This window comes from Heteronotia binoei, chromosome 2, assembly GCF_032191835.1.
Source record: "Heteronotia binoei isolate CCM8104 ecotype False Entrance Well chromosome 2, APGP_CSIRO_Hbin_v1, whole genome shotgun sequence".
NCBI lineage: Eukaryota > Metazoa > Chordata > Lepidosauria > Squamata > Gekkonidae > Heteronotia > Heteronotia binoei.
Window position 1 is genome coordinate 100,066,044 of NC_083224.1, and position 16,381 is coordinate 100,082,424.

At 41.4% G+C, this 16,381-nt stretch overlaps 1 protein-coding gene across 1 annotated transcript in view; it reads right to left on the reverse strand.

The window, feature by feature from the left end:
• Nucleotides 1–16,381, reverse strand: part of PIK3R3 (phosphoinositide-3-kinase regulatory subunit 3) — a 61,641-nt gene that overhangs the window by 11,347 nt on the left and 33,913 nt on the right. Inside the window, exons 2-7 of the mRNA XM_060231753.1 lie at nucleotides 11,202–11,313; nucleotides 9,039–9,137; nucleotides 7,142–7,322; nucleotides 2,298–2,423; nucleotides 1,508–1,650; nucleotides 356–532 (exon numbers count right to left, since the gene is read on the reverse strand). Coding sequence (XP_060087736.1) covers nucleotides 356–532; nucleotides 1,508–1,650; nucleotides 2,298–2,423; nucleotides 7,142–7,322; nucleotides 9,039–9,137; nucleotides 11,202–11,313 — 838 coding nt within the window. The remainder of the gene's footprint in view (nucleotides 1–355; nucleotides 533–1,507; nucleotides 1,651–2,297; nucleotides 2,424–7,141; nucleotides 7,323–9,038; nucleotides 9,138–11,201; nucleotides 11,314–16,381) is intronic.

Genomic DNA, 16,381 nt, shown 5'->3' on the forward strand with positions numbered 1-16,381 from the left:
ACTGCTTTAGAAAGGCCTTGTTTAATTATCTATTTTGATCTGTTCATTGGATAACACAGACTTAGGATAGGCTGCCTTTCATTTCAAAGTTAAAGGGGATATTTTGCTGGAGTCAGAACTGTACCATACCAAGCAAGCTTTAGATCAGAGTTATTAATAAGTCATACAGTTATTATATGAGTGCTGAAACAGCTAGCCATCTGCTGAAGTCCTTCTATGTCAATGGGCTAAGCTTTCCTTCCATTCATATACTTGCATTCAGTATTTAAAGAAGAGTTCCATTACAGTGCAGAAATATAATGTTGGACACTTAATAATCAACTAACTGTCAGTTTCTCTGCCCATGCCTACTTACACAAGGTACTGATCTCTGATTTTGCGCAGCTGGATAAGATCAGGTTTGATACTGTTCATTTTCTTATCAATTTCCCGGTTGTCCAGAGCTTGCTTCTTCAAATCTTGTTCCAGTCGCAGCTTGCTATCATGGATCTCACCCAGACGTGATTTCAATTTTTCATAATTCATCATAATACTGTAAGAAATAGTTCTAGTTTACATACTTAAAACAATCAGTTAGGTAGCCAGGGAAGTCTCCTTCCTTTGAATAATGCATAGATACTGGGAGTAGAAATCACTAGACACCTGAGATAACTGGGAAGAGTAAGTTGTTCTTACTCTCATCAGAACTGAACCTCTGCAGTTTTAAATTTAACAGTGAGATATGTCCAAGCAATAAACACAAGCAGGGTCCTTCACATTTCAGCCATGAACTTGCTAAGAATATGCACTACCAGTGACTTTTACAGTCATTACTGGGGCAATGCAAAACAGTTACACCTTTCTAAACTCACTGCCATTAACTATACTTAGAATTATGCTGCAAAGTAAGCATCCATACTAGAATTTGAAAGATCTTTTCCTTTTTGAGGCGGAGTCTTTTAGAGCTCTTCAGCCCACTTCAAGATTTCATTATTTCAAGTAATTTACCACAATTTGTCACATCCCTTAAACCAGCAAATAACTGCTGTAAGTCAACAAAATACCAGAAAATATGCAGTCAAGTTTCCTTGTGTGATTCATAAATTGTAGAAACTTTACTTCCATTGCACAGATCTTGATTATACACTATTGATACAGCTGATTTCTGTAAATGTTGCTTGATAAATCCTGACCTGGACAGCCCAGGCAAGCCCAATCTTGTCAGATCTTGGAAGCTAAGCAGGGTCAGCTCTGGTTAGTACTTGTATGGGAGACCTCCCTGAAATACCAAGTTGGGAGGACAAGGGCAGACTTCATTCAGCCACCTTTCTGAGTATCCTCCAGGCCCCCTGTAAGGGTCAGTCGACATGACTTCCAGGTGCAGACACACACAAAAACAAAAATATCATTTTAAAAAACCTGATAAGGGTATTTTGGAGTCAGATGGGAGTAGACATAATTATGAAAATGTCCAGTAACAATACTGGAACAGAACTGTCAATAACTGTGACATTTTGACAGAACTTACCGTTCAATCTCCTTTTCATTCCCTTCTCTTCGGAATCTTTCGATATATTCTTTGCTATACCGCTCTTGAGTGTGACACTGTTCTTCAAATATTTTAATTGTTTCATTAAAAGCTTCTATTGCTGTTCTCTTCATCTGAATTTCCTGCACAGAGAAACCAATTTCAGAGACCACTGTTAGGCACTGGAAGCACAAAGTTTCTGAACAACATGCTGCCTTCTATTTCCCTTTCAGCTTGAGATTCTGATTTTAAGATTCTAAACTGGAAGCTACAAAATTAAGCCTGCAAGAGCTTCTGGCTAGTTAGGTTCTCTTACTTCTCCTCAAGGTATACCAAAACAACCACTTAAATATGCAGAACTGAATGAAACTAGGCCCAGTCATCACATTTCCTGTCCCAAGATTTAATTTTTAAAAAGATAAAGGTAGTCCCCTGTGCAAGCATCAGTCGTTTCCGACTCTGGGGTGATGTCGCATCATGACGTTTTAACAGCAGACTTTTTACAGGGTGGTTTGCCATTGCCTTCCCCAGTCATCTACACTTTCCCCACAGCAAGCTATTCATCCACAATTTCTCTCACACATACATGCAAAAACAAAATGTGACAGAATGTGTTACGTTCCTCCTGACACTATAAAGAGAAAAACTGCCACATCTCTCACACAGTTTGCTAATCTACTTGATAGCAGATTTGCAAGATGAAAGCAAACATATTTAGAAGTTGCAGGTTTCCTGCCAAGTACTTAATTCTGGCCTTCATGCCCATGAGGAAGCGTAATTGGCAACTGACCTGTGAGGTTCTGGTATATTCTTCATATAACCTGTCATACTCTTTACTTTTCTCTTGATATTGACTGTGGTATTCCTGCAGCTTTTTGCCTACGGCATCAATATTATCTTCTTTCACCAACTGGTCCTGCATATGTCAGAAATAGACAAGGACACAGAAAAGGAAAACTTTTCAACAACGAAAAACAGCTGATCTGCCTGAGAAGCTACCATAATGAAAAAATATTAAGCCTATCTTCTTAAGGCTCAACAACAAAACCTCTCTACCTATAAACTTATTTGGTTCCTCTGGGTGCCAACACAATTTTTATCTAGCTTTTGAACACTGACTACTTCAGTAACTCAGAAAACATATATAAATGTTTGAGAATCGCAGTTTGATTATACTAGTGTTTGCAACTCGGTGCCCAACATGAAACTCTTGATATTTTTGATTAGCAAAATTTAATTTACAGACTGTGTTAGACTTTCAATACCATAATGCTTCCCTCATGGAAATATCTGCACTTGGTTATCTCTGTAGAGTTTGTAGATAATGATAATGTTCTGGGTTTTAAACTGTATTGTTCAAATAGGCCAAATGGTCTAGCAAATTGACAGGCTATGTTTTTGGCCTAAGTGTCCCAAATCCAACATCTACTTGTGAAAATGATAGTGTACTGACAAATGGGAGAGGATGTACTTTTCCAGATACACTGGAAACAACTTGATTGCCAGTGGAGCTACCACCTCAGGAAGTCACCTTGGACCTAAAGGCAGAGAACGACCCTTGGCACTTACCGTGAGGGGTCCTTCTCCTAAGAGGACAGGAGGACATCTTGGGATGTTTCCCACCGTCCAATCAGGGAGGCAGGATTTTTGAAAAAAACTTCCTCTTCCAGTGGCTGTGGGAACCACCCTCCTTCCAGTTCGGGTGACTTCGAGAAGCAGTAAAAAACTCTTGCAACTAACGCTGCCATGTAACAGAAAACTAACTGGCGGTTGGGAAAAAACTTGGCATAGGCCTCCCAGACCGACTAAGACAAACTCATATAGAAAAGGAACAGGAAAACTACAGGTAGCCTATATCAGCAGATAAAAAACAGCTGTAGCCAAAGGCTATAGAAGAAAAAACCAGATACAGAGAGATGCTGCCCAAGGTAGGGCAATAGAAGGGAGGGCAAGATGTCCTCCTGTCCTCTTAGGAGAAGGACCCCTCACGGTAAGTGCCAAGGGTCGTTCTCCCTAAGAGGCGGAGGACATCTTGGGTGCTCCCATAGCAGTATGTTATTCAGGGTGGGATCGCCCTACTCAGGCAGTACATGTTGCAGGATTCGCCTGCCAAAGGCTGCATCCGCCGACGCATAGGCATTCAACTTGTAGTGGCGGATAAAAGAGGAGATGGAAGCCCTACTTAGCTGCTTTGCACACCTCCTCAATGGAGGCGTTCTTGCTAAAGGCTGCATTGGTAGCCGCACTCCTGGTCGAGTGTGCGGTGATCCCTGACGGTGCCTGAAGGTGTAACGCCTTATATGCCTCTGCTATACACTGCTTGGTGGCGTAACTAATTGCCGACTTGGACATTTTCTGCCCCAATCTGGGTGCTGCTATATTAATGAACATGGAGTCTGACTTGCGAATAGATTCAGTTCTGATAAGGTAGACTTTAATTGCTCTTTGCACATCTAAGGTATGCCATGTGCGCTCCTTGGGATGCTTGGGATCCAGACAAAAGGATGGTAGGTTGATTTCTTGGCCTTGGTGAAATCTAGAAGAAACCTTCGGTTGGAAGGTAGGGTACGGATAAAGAACTACCTTGTCCTTGTGGAACACACATAGCTCCCGTTTAACTGACAAGGCCCCGATCTCTGACACTCTTCTGGCTGATGTTATTGCCACCAGAAAGATGGTCTTCATGCGCATCATCTTTAAGGGCACAGACATTAAAGGCTCAAATGGTGGGCCTGTTAAGGCTGAGAGCACCAGATTCAATCTCCAGGTAGGGAATTGATGTACTTGCGGTGGAGAACTCATGGAGGCTCCTCTAAGGAAACGACGAATATGAGGATGAGAAGAGAGATTCACGCTGTCCACCTGCTGGAGTACCGAGGACAGGGCCGCCACCTGACGTTTGAGGGTAGCTGGCTTCAATCCAGACCGAAGACCGTCCTGAAGAAACTGAAGAATCTTGGGGACAGAAGGATGTAACGGGTCCACAGTTTTTTTCCGACACCACCTGTGGAAGGCTTTCCAAGACATATCGTAGATCCGCGTTGTGGAGCTCTTTCTGGAAGCTAGGATGGTATTCGTCACATCACTTGCATAACCAAGATCTACTAGAGAGCGCCGCGCAACCTCCAAATGGTCAATCTCAGCCAGTCTGGATGAGGATGCCACACCGGACCCTGTAACAGCATGTCCAGGCATACTGGCAGGCAAAGTGGCTCCGCTATTGACATCTGTTGGATTGAGGAGAACCAGTGACATCAAGGCCACCAGGGAGCAACCAGGATGACCTCGGCCTTCAGCAGCCTGATCCTTCTGAGTAACCTCGGAATGATCAGGATTGGAGGAAAGGCATATAGAAGACCTTGTGGCCAGGGAGATGTTAACGCGTCCGTGGCCTCCGCTTGATAGTGGTAGTACCTTGTGTAGAATCGAGGAAGCTGGTGGTTCTGAAAGGATGCAAAGAGATCCAACGCCAGCGGACCGAAGCACTCCACTATCATTAGGAAAAGCTCCTTGTTGAGAGACCACTCTCCCGATTGAATGCTCTCCCGACTTGAGCCAGTCCGCCTTGACGTTGCAAGTCCCTTTGATATGTTCTGCTCTTATAGACTTCAAATGAGTCTCTGCCCATTCGAACAGCTTCCCGGCCTCCTTGTGAAGAGAACTCGACCTGGACCCCTCTTGATTGTTTAGGTAAGCCTTGGCTGCTATATTGTCCGTTCGAACTAGGACATGCTTCCCAGTCACCTGGTCCTGAAAATAAAGAAGAGCCAAATGAATGGCCCGGAGTTCCAAAAGGTTGATCGGAAGGCTCGCCTCCTTGGTCGTCCACTGGCCCTGGGTGGGGATCTCGTTGAGGGTCGGCCCCCATCCTGATAGGCTGGCATCTGAGAACAGCCGTATTTCCTTCTCTACAAGGTATGTTCTCCCCTGACGCAGGTTGCGGTCCTTTGTCCACCACAGAAGACTCTCCTTGACCATCTTGGGGACTGTCAGAGACATGGGGCGCTTCTCCATGATCTGGGTCTGAAAAGGACGTAAGAACATCTGGAGTTGTCTGGTGTGAAAGCATCCCCACTGAAGCGCCTCTAGATTTGAAATCAGAAGACCCATAAGCCTTGTCAGGGTCTGGAGAGACGACGATGGCTCCCGCACTATCTGACGCACTAATGTCTTGGTCCTCAGTATCTTGTCTCCTGGGAGAAAAACAGAGTTCAGGTTCGTGTCGATGACCATGCCCAGGTGTTGTAGCCTCTGGGATGGGCGTAGATGTCTCTTGGGAAAGTTGATTATGAACCCGTGTTGCTGAAGGCAGGATATGGTGTATATAATGTCCTGCTCCGCTCTCTTCCTCGATGAAGATCAGCAGGTCGTCGAGATAAGGGTGTACATGTATCCCTCTCTGCCTGAGGATTGCTATCAGGTTCACCAACACCTTGGTGAACACCCGCGGTGCCGTTGCAAGGCCAAATGGTAGGGCCCTGAATTGGTAGTGGGACCCGTTCACACAGAAGCGAAGAAACCTGCGATGTGCAGGGAGGATTGGAATGTGGAGATAGGCCTCTGTTAGGTCCAGAGATGACATGTAGTCCTGATGATGCAAGGCTTCCGTTATAGATTTGATGGACTCCATCCTGAAGTGACGGAGCTTGATATGTCTGTTCAGAAATTTCAGGTCTAGAATTGCTCTCCAGTCCCCATTTTTCTTGGGCACTGTGAAGAAGATGGAATAGGCGCCTTGACATCTCTGCAATGGAGGGACTGGCTCTATTGCCGCAATTTCTAATAAGTGGTGAATTGCTTTGAAGGTGATGTCTCTTCGTTCTGGGTTTGAGCGAAGAGGAGACACAATGAAACGATCCCGAGGCGTTCTTTTGAACTCTATGGGGTAACCCCACGAAACAATTTCCAAAGTCCAAGCATCGACCCTCGAGGCCGCCCACGTCTGCTGGAAATGTAGTAGACGGCCCCTCTGAAGGAACGGAAAGGACAGAAAGGAGGCTGGAGGAGTTAGTTTTAGAAGTCAATACAAAAGGCAGGGTAAGGAGGAGGAAGAAAATATCTTTCTTTTTTTTTTTTAAAGAGATAGAAAAGTAATGAAAGGATAGGAACCTAGCCTAAACGCTGCTACTCCCTGTTGAGGCAGGAAATAAACTGGAAGGAAGAGGAAGTTTTTAAAAAAAATCCTGCCTCCCTGATTGGAAGGTGGGAAACACCCCAAGATGTCCTCCACCTCTTAGGGAGAACTAGCTCTGCATGCTTAGAAAAATGGTTTGGTGTTGCTGCTGGGTATACATGCCAGGAGCTGTCTATCTCATGTCCAGAAGACAGTACAGAGAGTAGGTTTCCAGTCAATTATTTGTGTCATCCAACTTTGCAAGATCCTATTTTGTAGAGCAGTTACGCATTTTCTACATTGCACTAAAACATGAAATTGGTGCTTTAGTGAGGAAGTAAGGCTAGTGAACAATCATGATGAGAATAATATTGATAGATACAGAAGTTTAGGGATCTCTGACTAGTTGCCTTCTTGAAAGCATTTAACTTCATACTTATACAAACTATCTCTAGAATAAACCATTGTTTAAGGAAGTCTTATAAGAACACTTGCATTTAATGGTAGTACTGGGTTCTCACCTGCTGGTATCTGGACACAGGATACATCAGCTTCACATCAAGCTTAGGGTTATACTGGGCAAGAGACTCATGGCGATAGTGGTTAATCAGCTCCACAACGGAACTAAACGTCAGTGGATCCGAAAAACCAAATTTTCCATCTCGATGATAAATTTTTATCAATTTATTGTTGCCACCCTTTCTGCAAGTGAAGGATAAAAGAATTAATCACATGTGCAACTGTGTACAAAACTAATACAGAACACTAACTGTACTAAAGTTCTAAAGTTCTCCAGAGTTAGTTTGCAATACCAACACTGTGTACAATACTGTAATTGGAATTTTCAATCAAATTAGATTCTAAGTACAGTTGCCTTATTAATCTAGGTATATTAATTCTACTAGAAGCTCTTTCATTAACAGTGAGAATGAACCTTTCCTGAAAGTATCTTTGGCCTTTTAGCACATTCATTAGGTCCAGTTATATTGCCATCACTCATATGTTTCCTCAAAAATCTCATGCCAAATAATAATGAAGTGGCTTCTAATATGCTAAGATCACATTGCATGTTCTTGTTTCTACAGCTATATCTGTTCTTTTGGATTAAATCCTTAAAATTAGTGAAATCACAGGAGAATATTTAGACTAATCACAGTCCCAAATTTAATTCCACAGTACCATACTTTGCCTGCAGAACCAGTACTTCTAGAAAAAGCAAACATCAGAACAGTTCTCCACATCTTTCAAACATATAGTTCTTGCAAATCTAAGTACAGAACAAGTAAGAACAAAGAAAAGATCGTGCAAGTCATAAATTCTCTCCTGTTCTCTTTGCAGTAGAACCCTATGGATAAAGTATTGTCTAAAGAAGTATATCTTGATGATCCAATTTTAAGATCCAACTTTTTTATGTGAACAGCAGTGTGACTACACTATATAATAATTTCCCTCAAAAGTATATTAGAAACATATTAATGGTACAAATATTATAATTATTCTCTGAAATAATACTATACACAAGACCATAGATTCAATTTTTGATGTATAAAAATGTAGTAGTAGTGTAGTAGTACTAAGATGTAATGCAACATATAACATGTAATGTCTAGTAATTAATATTAATAGTAACTGATGGCAATAAATTCCAGGCTTTAATGATAAGTATATATAATATGTAAAATTCTGAACATTATATATGTGTATCCTAAATGTTTATGTCAAATGTTCTATTTTTATTCTGATGGTTATTGTCCTTGTTATGAATAAGTTATGAGTTTGTAAAATATCTATGAGTTTGTATAACACTTTTCCCTTATTTCCCTGTATCCCTATCTTAATTCAAAAATTTAAAAAATCATAAAAAATACATTACAGAAATATCTTTCTAAGTGCCATCTATATTTGTGTGATCAAGACACAGAACGAAGGATGGAGCTACACAGACTGGATTACAGTTCTTCACTGAAATTATCAAGAACAGGGAGCATATTTAGTTCGTATCCCAACATTATCAACTGTTCCTGATATTGGATGGCACTCACTGCAAGACAGCTTTAGCACTGTAGGGAAGGGTCAGTGTACTCTCTTCTGCTTCCCATGAAGAGCTGGGTTATAAAAGAAAATATTCAAGCAGAACATGGCCTCTTTCCTCACCTGGAATTTGCTTTAAATACAGAAAGCCAGTAATTCTCAGAATGCCAAATTGCCATTGTAGATTCTAGTTTGTTTTGATGCAGAACAAGTTGCTCATTCTTAATACTGCGTATCAATGCCAAGAGAGAAACACTTAGCAAGTTCTAAGACAGTGGATATCTCAGCTGTGGCTAGTGATTATCCACATCTACAAATATAGCAATAACTAGCAAATGCTACCCATAACCGGGGCAGTATAAACAGGGGAAATCCTGAATTATTCACCGCAATGTCAGAGTATAGTCTCCCTGCTTCTTTGTTGACGCATCTCGCACCAGGAATGTTCCATCTGGCATATCTCGTAGTTTGTCATTTACTTCTTCCCTGAAAGAATAAAAAGTTGTAAGATGTATAAGACAATGTTATGTTTAATGTGCCCTTATTCACAACAGCAGTATTAATTCCTAAGATGTATCCTGCTTTCAAAATAATCTTTAAACTATATAACAGGATTTTTAGTCAAGTTTTACAGCTTCCTGAGATAGGTTTGAACTTTATTTAAAAATTAAATACCAAGCAGTCACATTTATAGACTTTTTCCTAAACTGCACCTAAACTGTGATGAGTGGCCATTGTGGATGGGGAGATTTGTGCTCAAGGTTTTATAGCTTTTAGAGGTTCCAAGGCTCTGTGTGCGCATGTTTGATGTACAGAAACCACAAAGAGAAAGAATCTGTTCCAATCTTTTTGTTTTGACATAAAATATTCCTTTGGTCTAGGTTCAAACTGATATCAGCTATCTTGTTTATAACTCTTCAAGTTTGTTGAGTTGATTTGTGTAACCTGCCCTGAGCCCACTTGCAAGGAGAGCAGGATATAAATAAAAATAAATAATTAAGTTAGCAAAACTAGAAATTTCTATTGAACAATTACTGGAGAATTATCTAAGATGGAAGAGCCCTGTGGCACAGAGTAGTAAAGCTACAGTACTGAAGTCCTAAGCTCTGCTCACAACCTGAGTTCAATCCCGGCGAAAGTTGGGTTCAAGTAGCTGGCTCAAGGTTGACCCAGCCTTTCCTTCTTCCAAGGTCAGTAAAGTGAGTATCCAACTTGCTGGGGGGGAAAGTGTAGATGACTGGGGAAGGCAATGGCAAATTACCCCATAAAAAGTTTGCCGTGAAAACATTGTGAAAGCAAGGTCACCCCAGAGTCAGAAATGACTGGTGCTTGCACAGGGGACTACTTTTACCTTTTTATCTAAGATGGAAAGAAAAATATATGTTCTATCTGAATGATAGCTTATTGACTGAGATGCCTACACAGTATTTTCATAAGTAATGTTTAAATCGTGCTTGCGTTTCTGATATAATTTATGTGAACTTATGATCATTAACATAAAAAAACAAAGTGAAGAGAATGACAAGGGATGCAAATGAGAATTAAGCCACCTACAGATTTTTCATTCACATTACAAACTGACTCAAGCATGAACTACTTTATGACTCTGAGATTGGTTTCATTTAGAATTAAGGTGATTTATGTCATTGGGTTAACCAGCAACAAATTAGGCTACTTTAAATCATGATTGAAACTAATTTCCAGTTTTGCGATTCATGTATTTCCTGAGAAAAAGTGTACTAATTGCTGTGTAAGCAATTAAAGCATAATGATTTGTAACTAGAGCCTTTCCCTAGTTCCATCATCCAAACTGTCAACTACTGAAATTTTTGTCTTAGAAATGAGGAAGCAGTTATGACATTAAAAAATTGTGTTTGGATCTCTGCATATCTGCAGGAATTTGAATATTCTTCCTGGAAGAAAGATCTGGTAATCACTGGGCAGGAGAATAATATTTGTAATTTGGGCAACAAATAATACATGGCTTAATCATGCTTGATCTCAAAAGTTGAGCTTTTTGGTACTTTAAACTTTAACTCAATGCATTTGTGAGAAGATCATGGATTTACTTTTAAGAGACCATACACAGTGACTTCAGCATGTTTGCATACCAGACTATTAAACACAATTTAAACATTAAAAACCTGATTTAGACAAAAAAACAACAACAGCTTTTACACACTCATTTTATTTTACTGAGATTTAAAATGCTTTTTCATTACTATCCAACAGCGGGTTTTTTTGTAGCGGGAACTCCTTTACCTATTAGGCTACACCTTCCCCCCTCCCCGGTATAGCCAATTCTCCAAGAGCTTACAGTAGGCCCTGTAAGAAAAGCCCTATAAGCACTTGGAGGATTGGGTACATTAGGGGTGGTGTAGCCTAATATGCAAAGGAGTTCCTGCTACAAAAAGCCCTGCTATTCAACAATAATCAGAGCACTTAACAGTTCAGAAAAGCTCAAGCCACTTTCCCAACATGTTAGCAAATATGGATATAAATTAAATATAGGATTAGTTACATTTTACTTCATAAAACAGCATTGTTTACCTTGAAATGTCTCCCCAATACCATTCTGCATCCTGAAGTGAAGAACTGCAAGTCTCCCTTATGCTATTAGTATTTACTGGAGTCATTGGTTTGGAGGGCTTTGGGGGAAGAGCTGGAAAAGAATTTTTGCTTGTTAACATTTTGAAGTTTCACAATAACAGTAGAAATGTAACACCAGGAATTCAATCAAGGGACTTTACTATACCATAGTAAAGACATCAGATTAAAGAGAGAGAAAAAATCTTAAAGGCATATTTTATTTTCCTAGCAGATATTAGATTACTAATAAAACCTAGTTTTTTGTCAAGAGATTAGAGCTATAGTTACAGTATGCTATAAGCAATACAACTTATCCTGTATTGGAGATGGATGCTTAAATATCACTATATTTCATTAGCGCTGGTTCACATCCCTGGACCACCTCAGTATGTCCAGAAGTTTCTGCTTGTAGGAACAAAAAGCTCCAATGACTGATACAATAAGAAAATCTTCTGTCAGCCTCCACCATTTACTTATCCCAGTCTTTCTGGTAGTGCCTGAATTCCTTCTCTCTTAAGTCATTGTGTTACGTCTTCCTAGATGCTGGTGGAAGAGCTAGAACAGGGATACCTTGTTTCAGAGCTCAGCACTGTTATAACCAGCTGGAGGCTTCTGCATGGAGGTGCATGGGCAATTGCTCCTCTGTGAGTCAATCATGAGAATATATAAATGTGCAGAAATTTAAAGCCATGACACACAAACAACTTGGTCCATGAATCAACCTTCCTTCTAGTACTAGGACTCTGCCAGCCAGCAACAAATCCAGTTTAACAAAATATGCTGTGTTGTCTTCGTCTTATTGCTGAGTCAGTATATTGGATATTGACTATGGCTGAGAAATACCTGGAGATTGGGGGGGGGGGGGGGGCGGGGCTTGGGGCATAATGCCATAGAGTCCAACTTTCAAAATGGCTGTTTTCTCTAAGTGAACTAGTCTCCTGTTGCCTGGAGATGAGTTGTAATAGCCACCACTTGGAGGCTTGCAACTGTAGTGACATTTGCAACTTCCACCTTTGAGAATTAAAGTCATCACTTCTCCCAGCACCTTATCACCATGGTGCTTATGTTGTGCTGACAGTTACCAGCCTACATGCTGTTGCATGGTTTTGCTGCCAATTGAACTATTGTTTACTGTGTTGCCTCTGATTTGGCATTACCCATTTTTATGATGCTGTTTTAATCTTGATATGTGGATTTTAATCTTAATATGTTGTTAAAATGTTGTAAGCTGCCCTGAGTCTGCTTGCGGGATAGGGAGGGATATAAAACGAAAATTAAATTAAATTTAAGGGTAAAGCATATGATCTGCATGCATAACAAAAGTCCCAAGTTCAATACTTGGCTTCTCCAAAAGTGAGATCAAGTAAACATGATGAAAAAGACTGCCAGATAGAGCAGGCAGCACTGGCTTTGATGAACCAATGGCTGATGTAACTTCATACAAGGCAGTTGTATGTATTCAAAAGCAGGAAAATTGGAAAAGACCTATTACACAGACATGGCCAAGCAAAGGAATGAGGGGACTGGATTCAAAGCAGGCCTGTAGCTAACCAGGGGCCCATGAGGCCTGGCCCCCTGACAGTTTTTTGGGGGGCCCCTCGCCCCCATTCAATGGCCTTTCCCTCCCTCTCCTGCGTGATTAAAATTGTGTAGGAGGAGCACTCAGGTGCAGCCACTACCCATCCCACACCATTTAAAGGGTGAGCCAATCATCTTATCAGCTGGCTCTAAACCACACAGGAGGGGGGAGGAAGAACATTGGCCCGCAGTCTCTCCAGCTTCCTGCTCTCCTCACCATGGCCCTGTCTCCCCATGCCCCCCTCACTACAGGACTGATTTAAAGCAAGACAATATAGGCCAGCAGAGCAAGAGACTCCAGTCTGCAGGTCTGGATTAAAGGTGTGTGTTTGGTATAAATGGAATGCGAATTAGACAATCCGATTTGGATACCAAAATAGTGAAATCAGATAAAGGGAAGCCAATATTATTCGGCTTTTATTTGGGACAGCTACAGGGGTGGAATTCTAGCAGGAGCTCCTTTGCATATTAGGCCACAGCCCCCTGATATAGTCAATCCTCCAAGAGCTTACAAAAAAAAGCCTTGTAAACTCTTGGAGGATTGGCTACATCAGGGGTGTGGCCTAATATGCAAAGGCGCTCCTGCCAGAATTCCACCGCTGGACAGCTATATCGTCAAGACATGGTGTGGCTTGGAGAAAGCAGCCTCTTCACTTGTGGAGGCCTTCCCTTCACTGTCTGGAGTTGAACCACCTTGGCAGCATGCCTCTACAAATGAAAACAAGGCATTTAATTTTTAAATGCCAAATATATTTGAGTTTCCTGATTATTTACCCAAATCCCAATATCATACCAAAAAATCCCCCCCAAGCCATTTTTTTGGTGCACATCCCTAGTCTGGGTTTCTTCTCATCACTGTTGCTAGCAAAGCTGTGCAGTACTAAAGTTTCTTCTTACAGTTCCTAGAGCTTCCTATGTTACGTCCTTAAAAACAACAACCAGAAGTGACATGGTACTGAAATTAGCATCACATTTCTCTTGTAAACAAAGGAAGAAATCAGAATGTAGCAAACTACCATACCAGGCACAATATGTAACAGTTGTTGTAATTATATGGTTGCCAAAAGACCATGACATTTCTTGTACATCCAGTGAACAAAGGTGAGGAGGTTAGCTGGAGAAAAAAGTGAAACATTTTCCCTTTCATCTAGTACCTCAGATGACGGAAAAGCAACTTGATTCATTTTTATCTCTAGTATACATGATGATAAATAATCTGCTAAAATTTGTTTTCTTCTGACACACCTGCCACATAAAAGTTCAAATGATTCACCAACTTAAGTTTCAAATGCTACTTTTCAATACTTCAATACAGCAAACTGTTCTCCTGAGTAATCAGCAAATGCTGGATCAAGTCAACTTAAATGAACCTGAACCTTGACTTAGACATTCACACTTTGGGCTGCTGATCAAACATCAGATTCAGTTAGCAGCATTCATTTTGTGGTGCAGAGCAGTCAGATTTCAGGACACATGGATTTTTGAGGGTTCTACTCGAAATACACAGGTGCAAATGGCCCTCAGGGCCAACATCAATGCACCAGTCAAACACCAGCTAGAGTTTTGCTTGCTTCTGGAAAGCAAGTTCAGACTTCATTAAATCAGAACCGCATGCATAAAATAAAAGCACCCTCCTCCCCCCCCCCACACAAAAAGCTCTGGAATTGGACCAACTATTTTTTATATATATAGCAGTGGCATGCAAAGGGACTGTGCAGTCTGTCACCAATCATAGCATTGCCTTTACTCACAATACAACAACTGAATTAAGAGTCTCATTAGACCTGTTCTGATTGCCTGCTGCTCAGAAAAAAATATTTTAAACCCACAGCATTGCATATGGTGCCACATCAGTTCTGGTAAAAATCTGGAAATGACATAGAGAGGCTCTAGTTTTACCGTAGTGTTTCCGGCAATTCCTAGAGCTTTCTATGCCACTTTCTTATTAAAAACCCCCCAGAAATGATGTGGTACTGCAACTGGCATCACATCCCTCATATCTTGGCCAACAGCTCCCCTGCCAATTGCTAGGCACTGCTTGACAATTCTAAACTGAGCTGGGGGAAGGGAACAGAATGCTTGGCAGAAAGCTGCATATTGAGTTTTAGCAACAGTTTTTGAAATGGACTTTTTAAGTGTCTGAAAATCAAATGCAGACTTTTCTGAGCAACTGCAATATGCTTGTACATCCTAATTAAAAATGAATCTACCACGACCCCAAGATCTCTCTCTTGGTCAGTCTCTGCCAGTTCACACCCCATCAGCTTGTATTTGTAGCTGGGATTCTTGGCCCCAATGTGCATTACTTTGCACATGGCCACAATGAACCTCATCTGCCACATTGACACCCACTCACCCAGCCTCAGCAGATCCCTTTGGAGTCCCTCACAATCCTCTCTGGTTCTCACTACCCTGAACAATTTAGTGTCATCTGCAAACTTGACCACTTCACTGCTTACTCCCAACTCCAGATCATTAATGAACAAGTTAAAGAGCATGGGACCCAGTACTGAGCCCTGCGGAACCCCACTGCTTACCGTCTTCCACTGCGAAGACTGCCCATTTATACTCACTCTCTGCTTCCTATTAATTAGCCAGTTTTTGATCCACAAGAGGACATGTCCTTTTACTCGATGACTCTCGAGCTTAGTAAGGAGCCTTTGATGAGGAACTCTATCAACAGCTTTCTGGAAGTCAAGGTAAACAACATCTATCGGGTCCCCTTTGTCCAAATGCTTGTTCACCCCCTCAAAGAACTGTAACAGGTTAGTGAGGCAAGATCTTCCCTTACAGAACCCATGCTGAGTCTTCCTCAATAACTTGTGTTCATCAATGTGCCTACTCATTCTGTCCTTGATAATGGTTTCTACCAACTTTCCCGGTATTGAAGTCAGACTGACTGGCCTGTAATTTCCCGGCTCTCCTCTGGAACCCTTTTTAAAGATGGGGGTGACATTTGCTACCTTCCAGTCCTCAGGAACGGAGGCAGATTTCAATGAAAGATTACATATTTTTGTCAGGAGATCCACAAGTTCAACTTTGAATTCTTTCAGAACTCTTGGATGTATGCCATCCAGACCTGGTGACTTATTAGTTTTTAATTCATCTATCAGTTGCAGGACGTCCTCTCTTGTCACCTCAATCTGACTCAGGTCCCTCAATCTGACTCAGGTCCAACACCCCTTCCAATATAAGTGGTTCTGGAGCAGGCAAACACTTCTCATCTTCCACAGTGAAGATGGAGGCAAAAAATGCATTCAGCTTCTCAGCCATTTCCCTATCCTCCTTCAGTAATCCTTTTACCCCTTGTTCATCCCAAGGGCCCCACTGCCTCCCTGGCTGGTTTCCTGCTTCTAATATATTTGAAGAAATTTTTATTCTTTGTCTTTATGTTTTTTGCAATATGCTCCTGATAGTCCCTTTTTGCCTACCTGATCACAGTCTTGCATTTGATTTGCCACTGCCTGTGTTCCCTTTTATTAATTTCACTTGGACTAGCTTTCCACCGCTTAAATGAGTCCTTCTTACCTTTTACAGCTTCCATTACTTTGTTTGTTAACCAT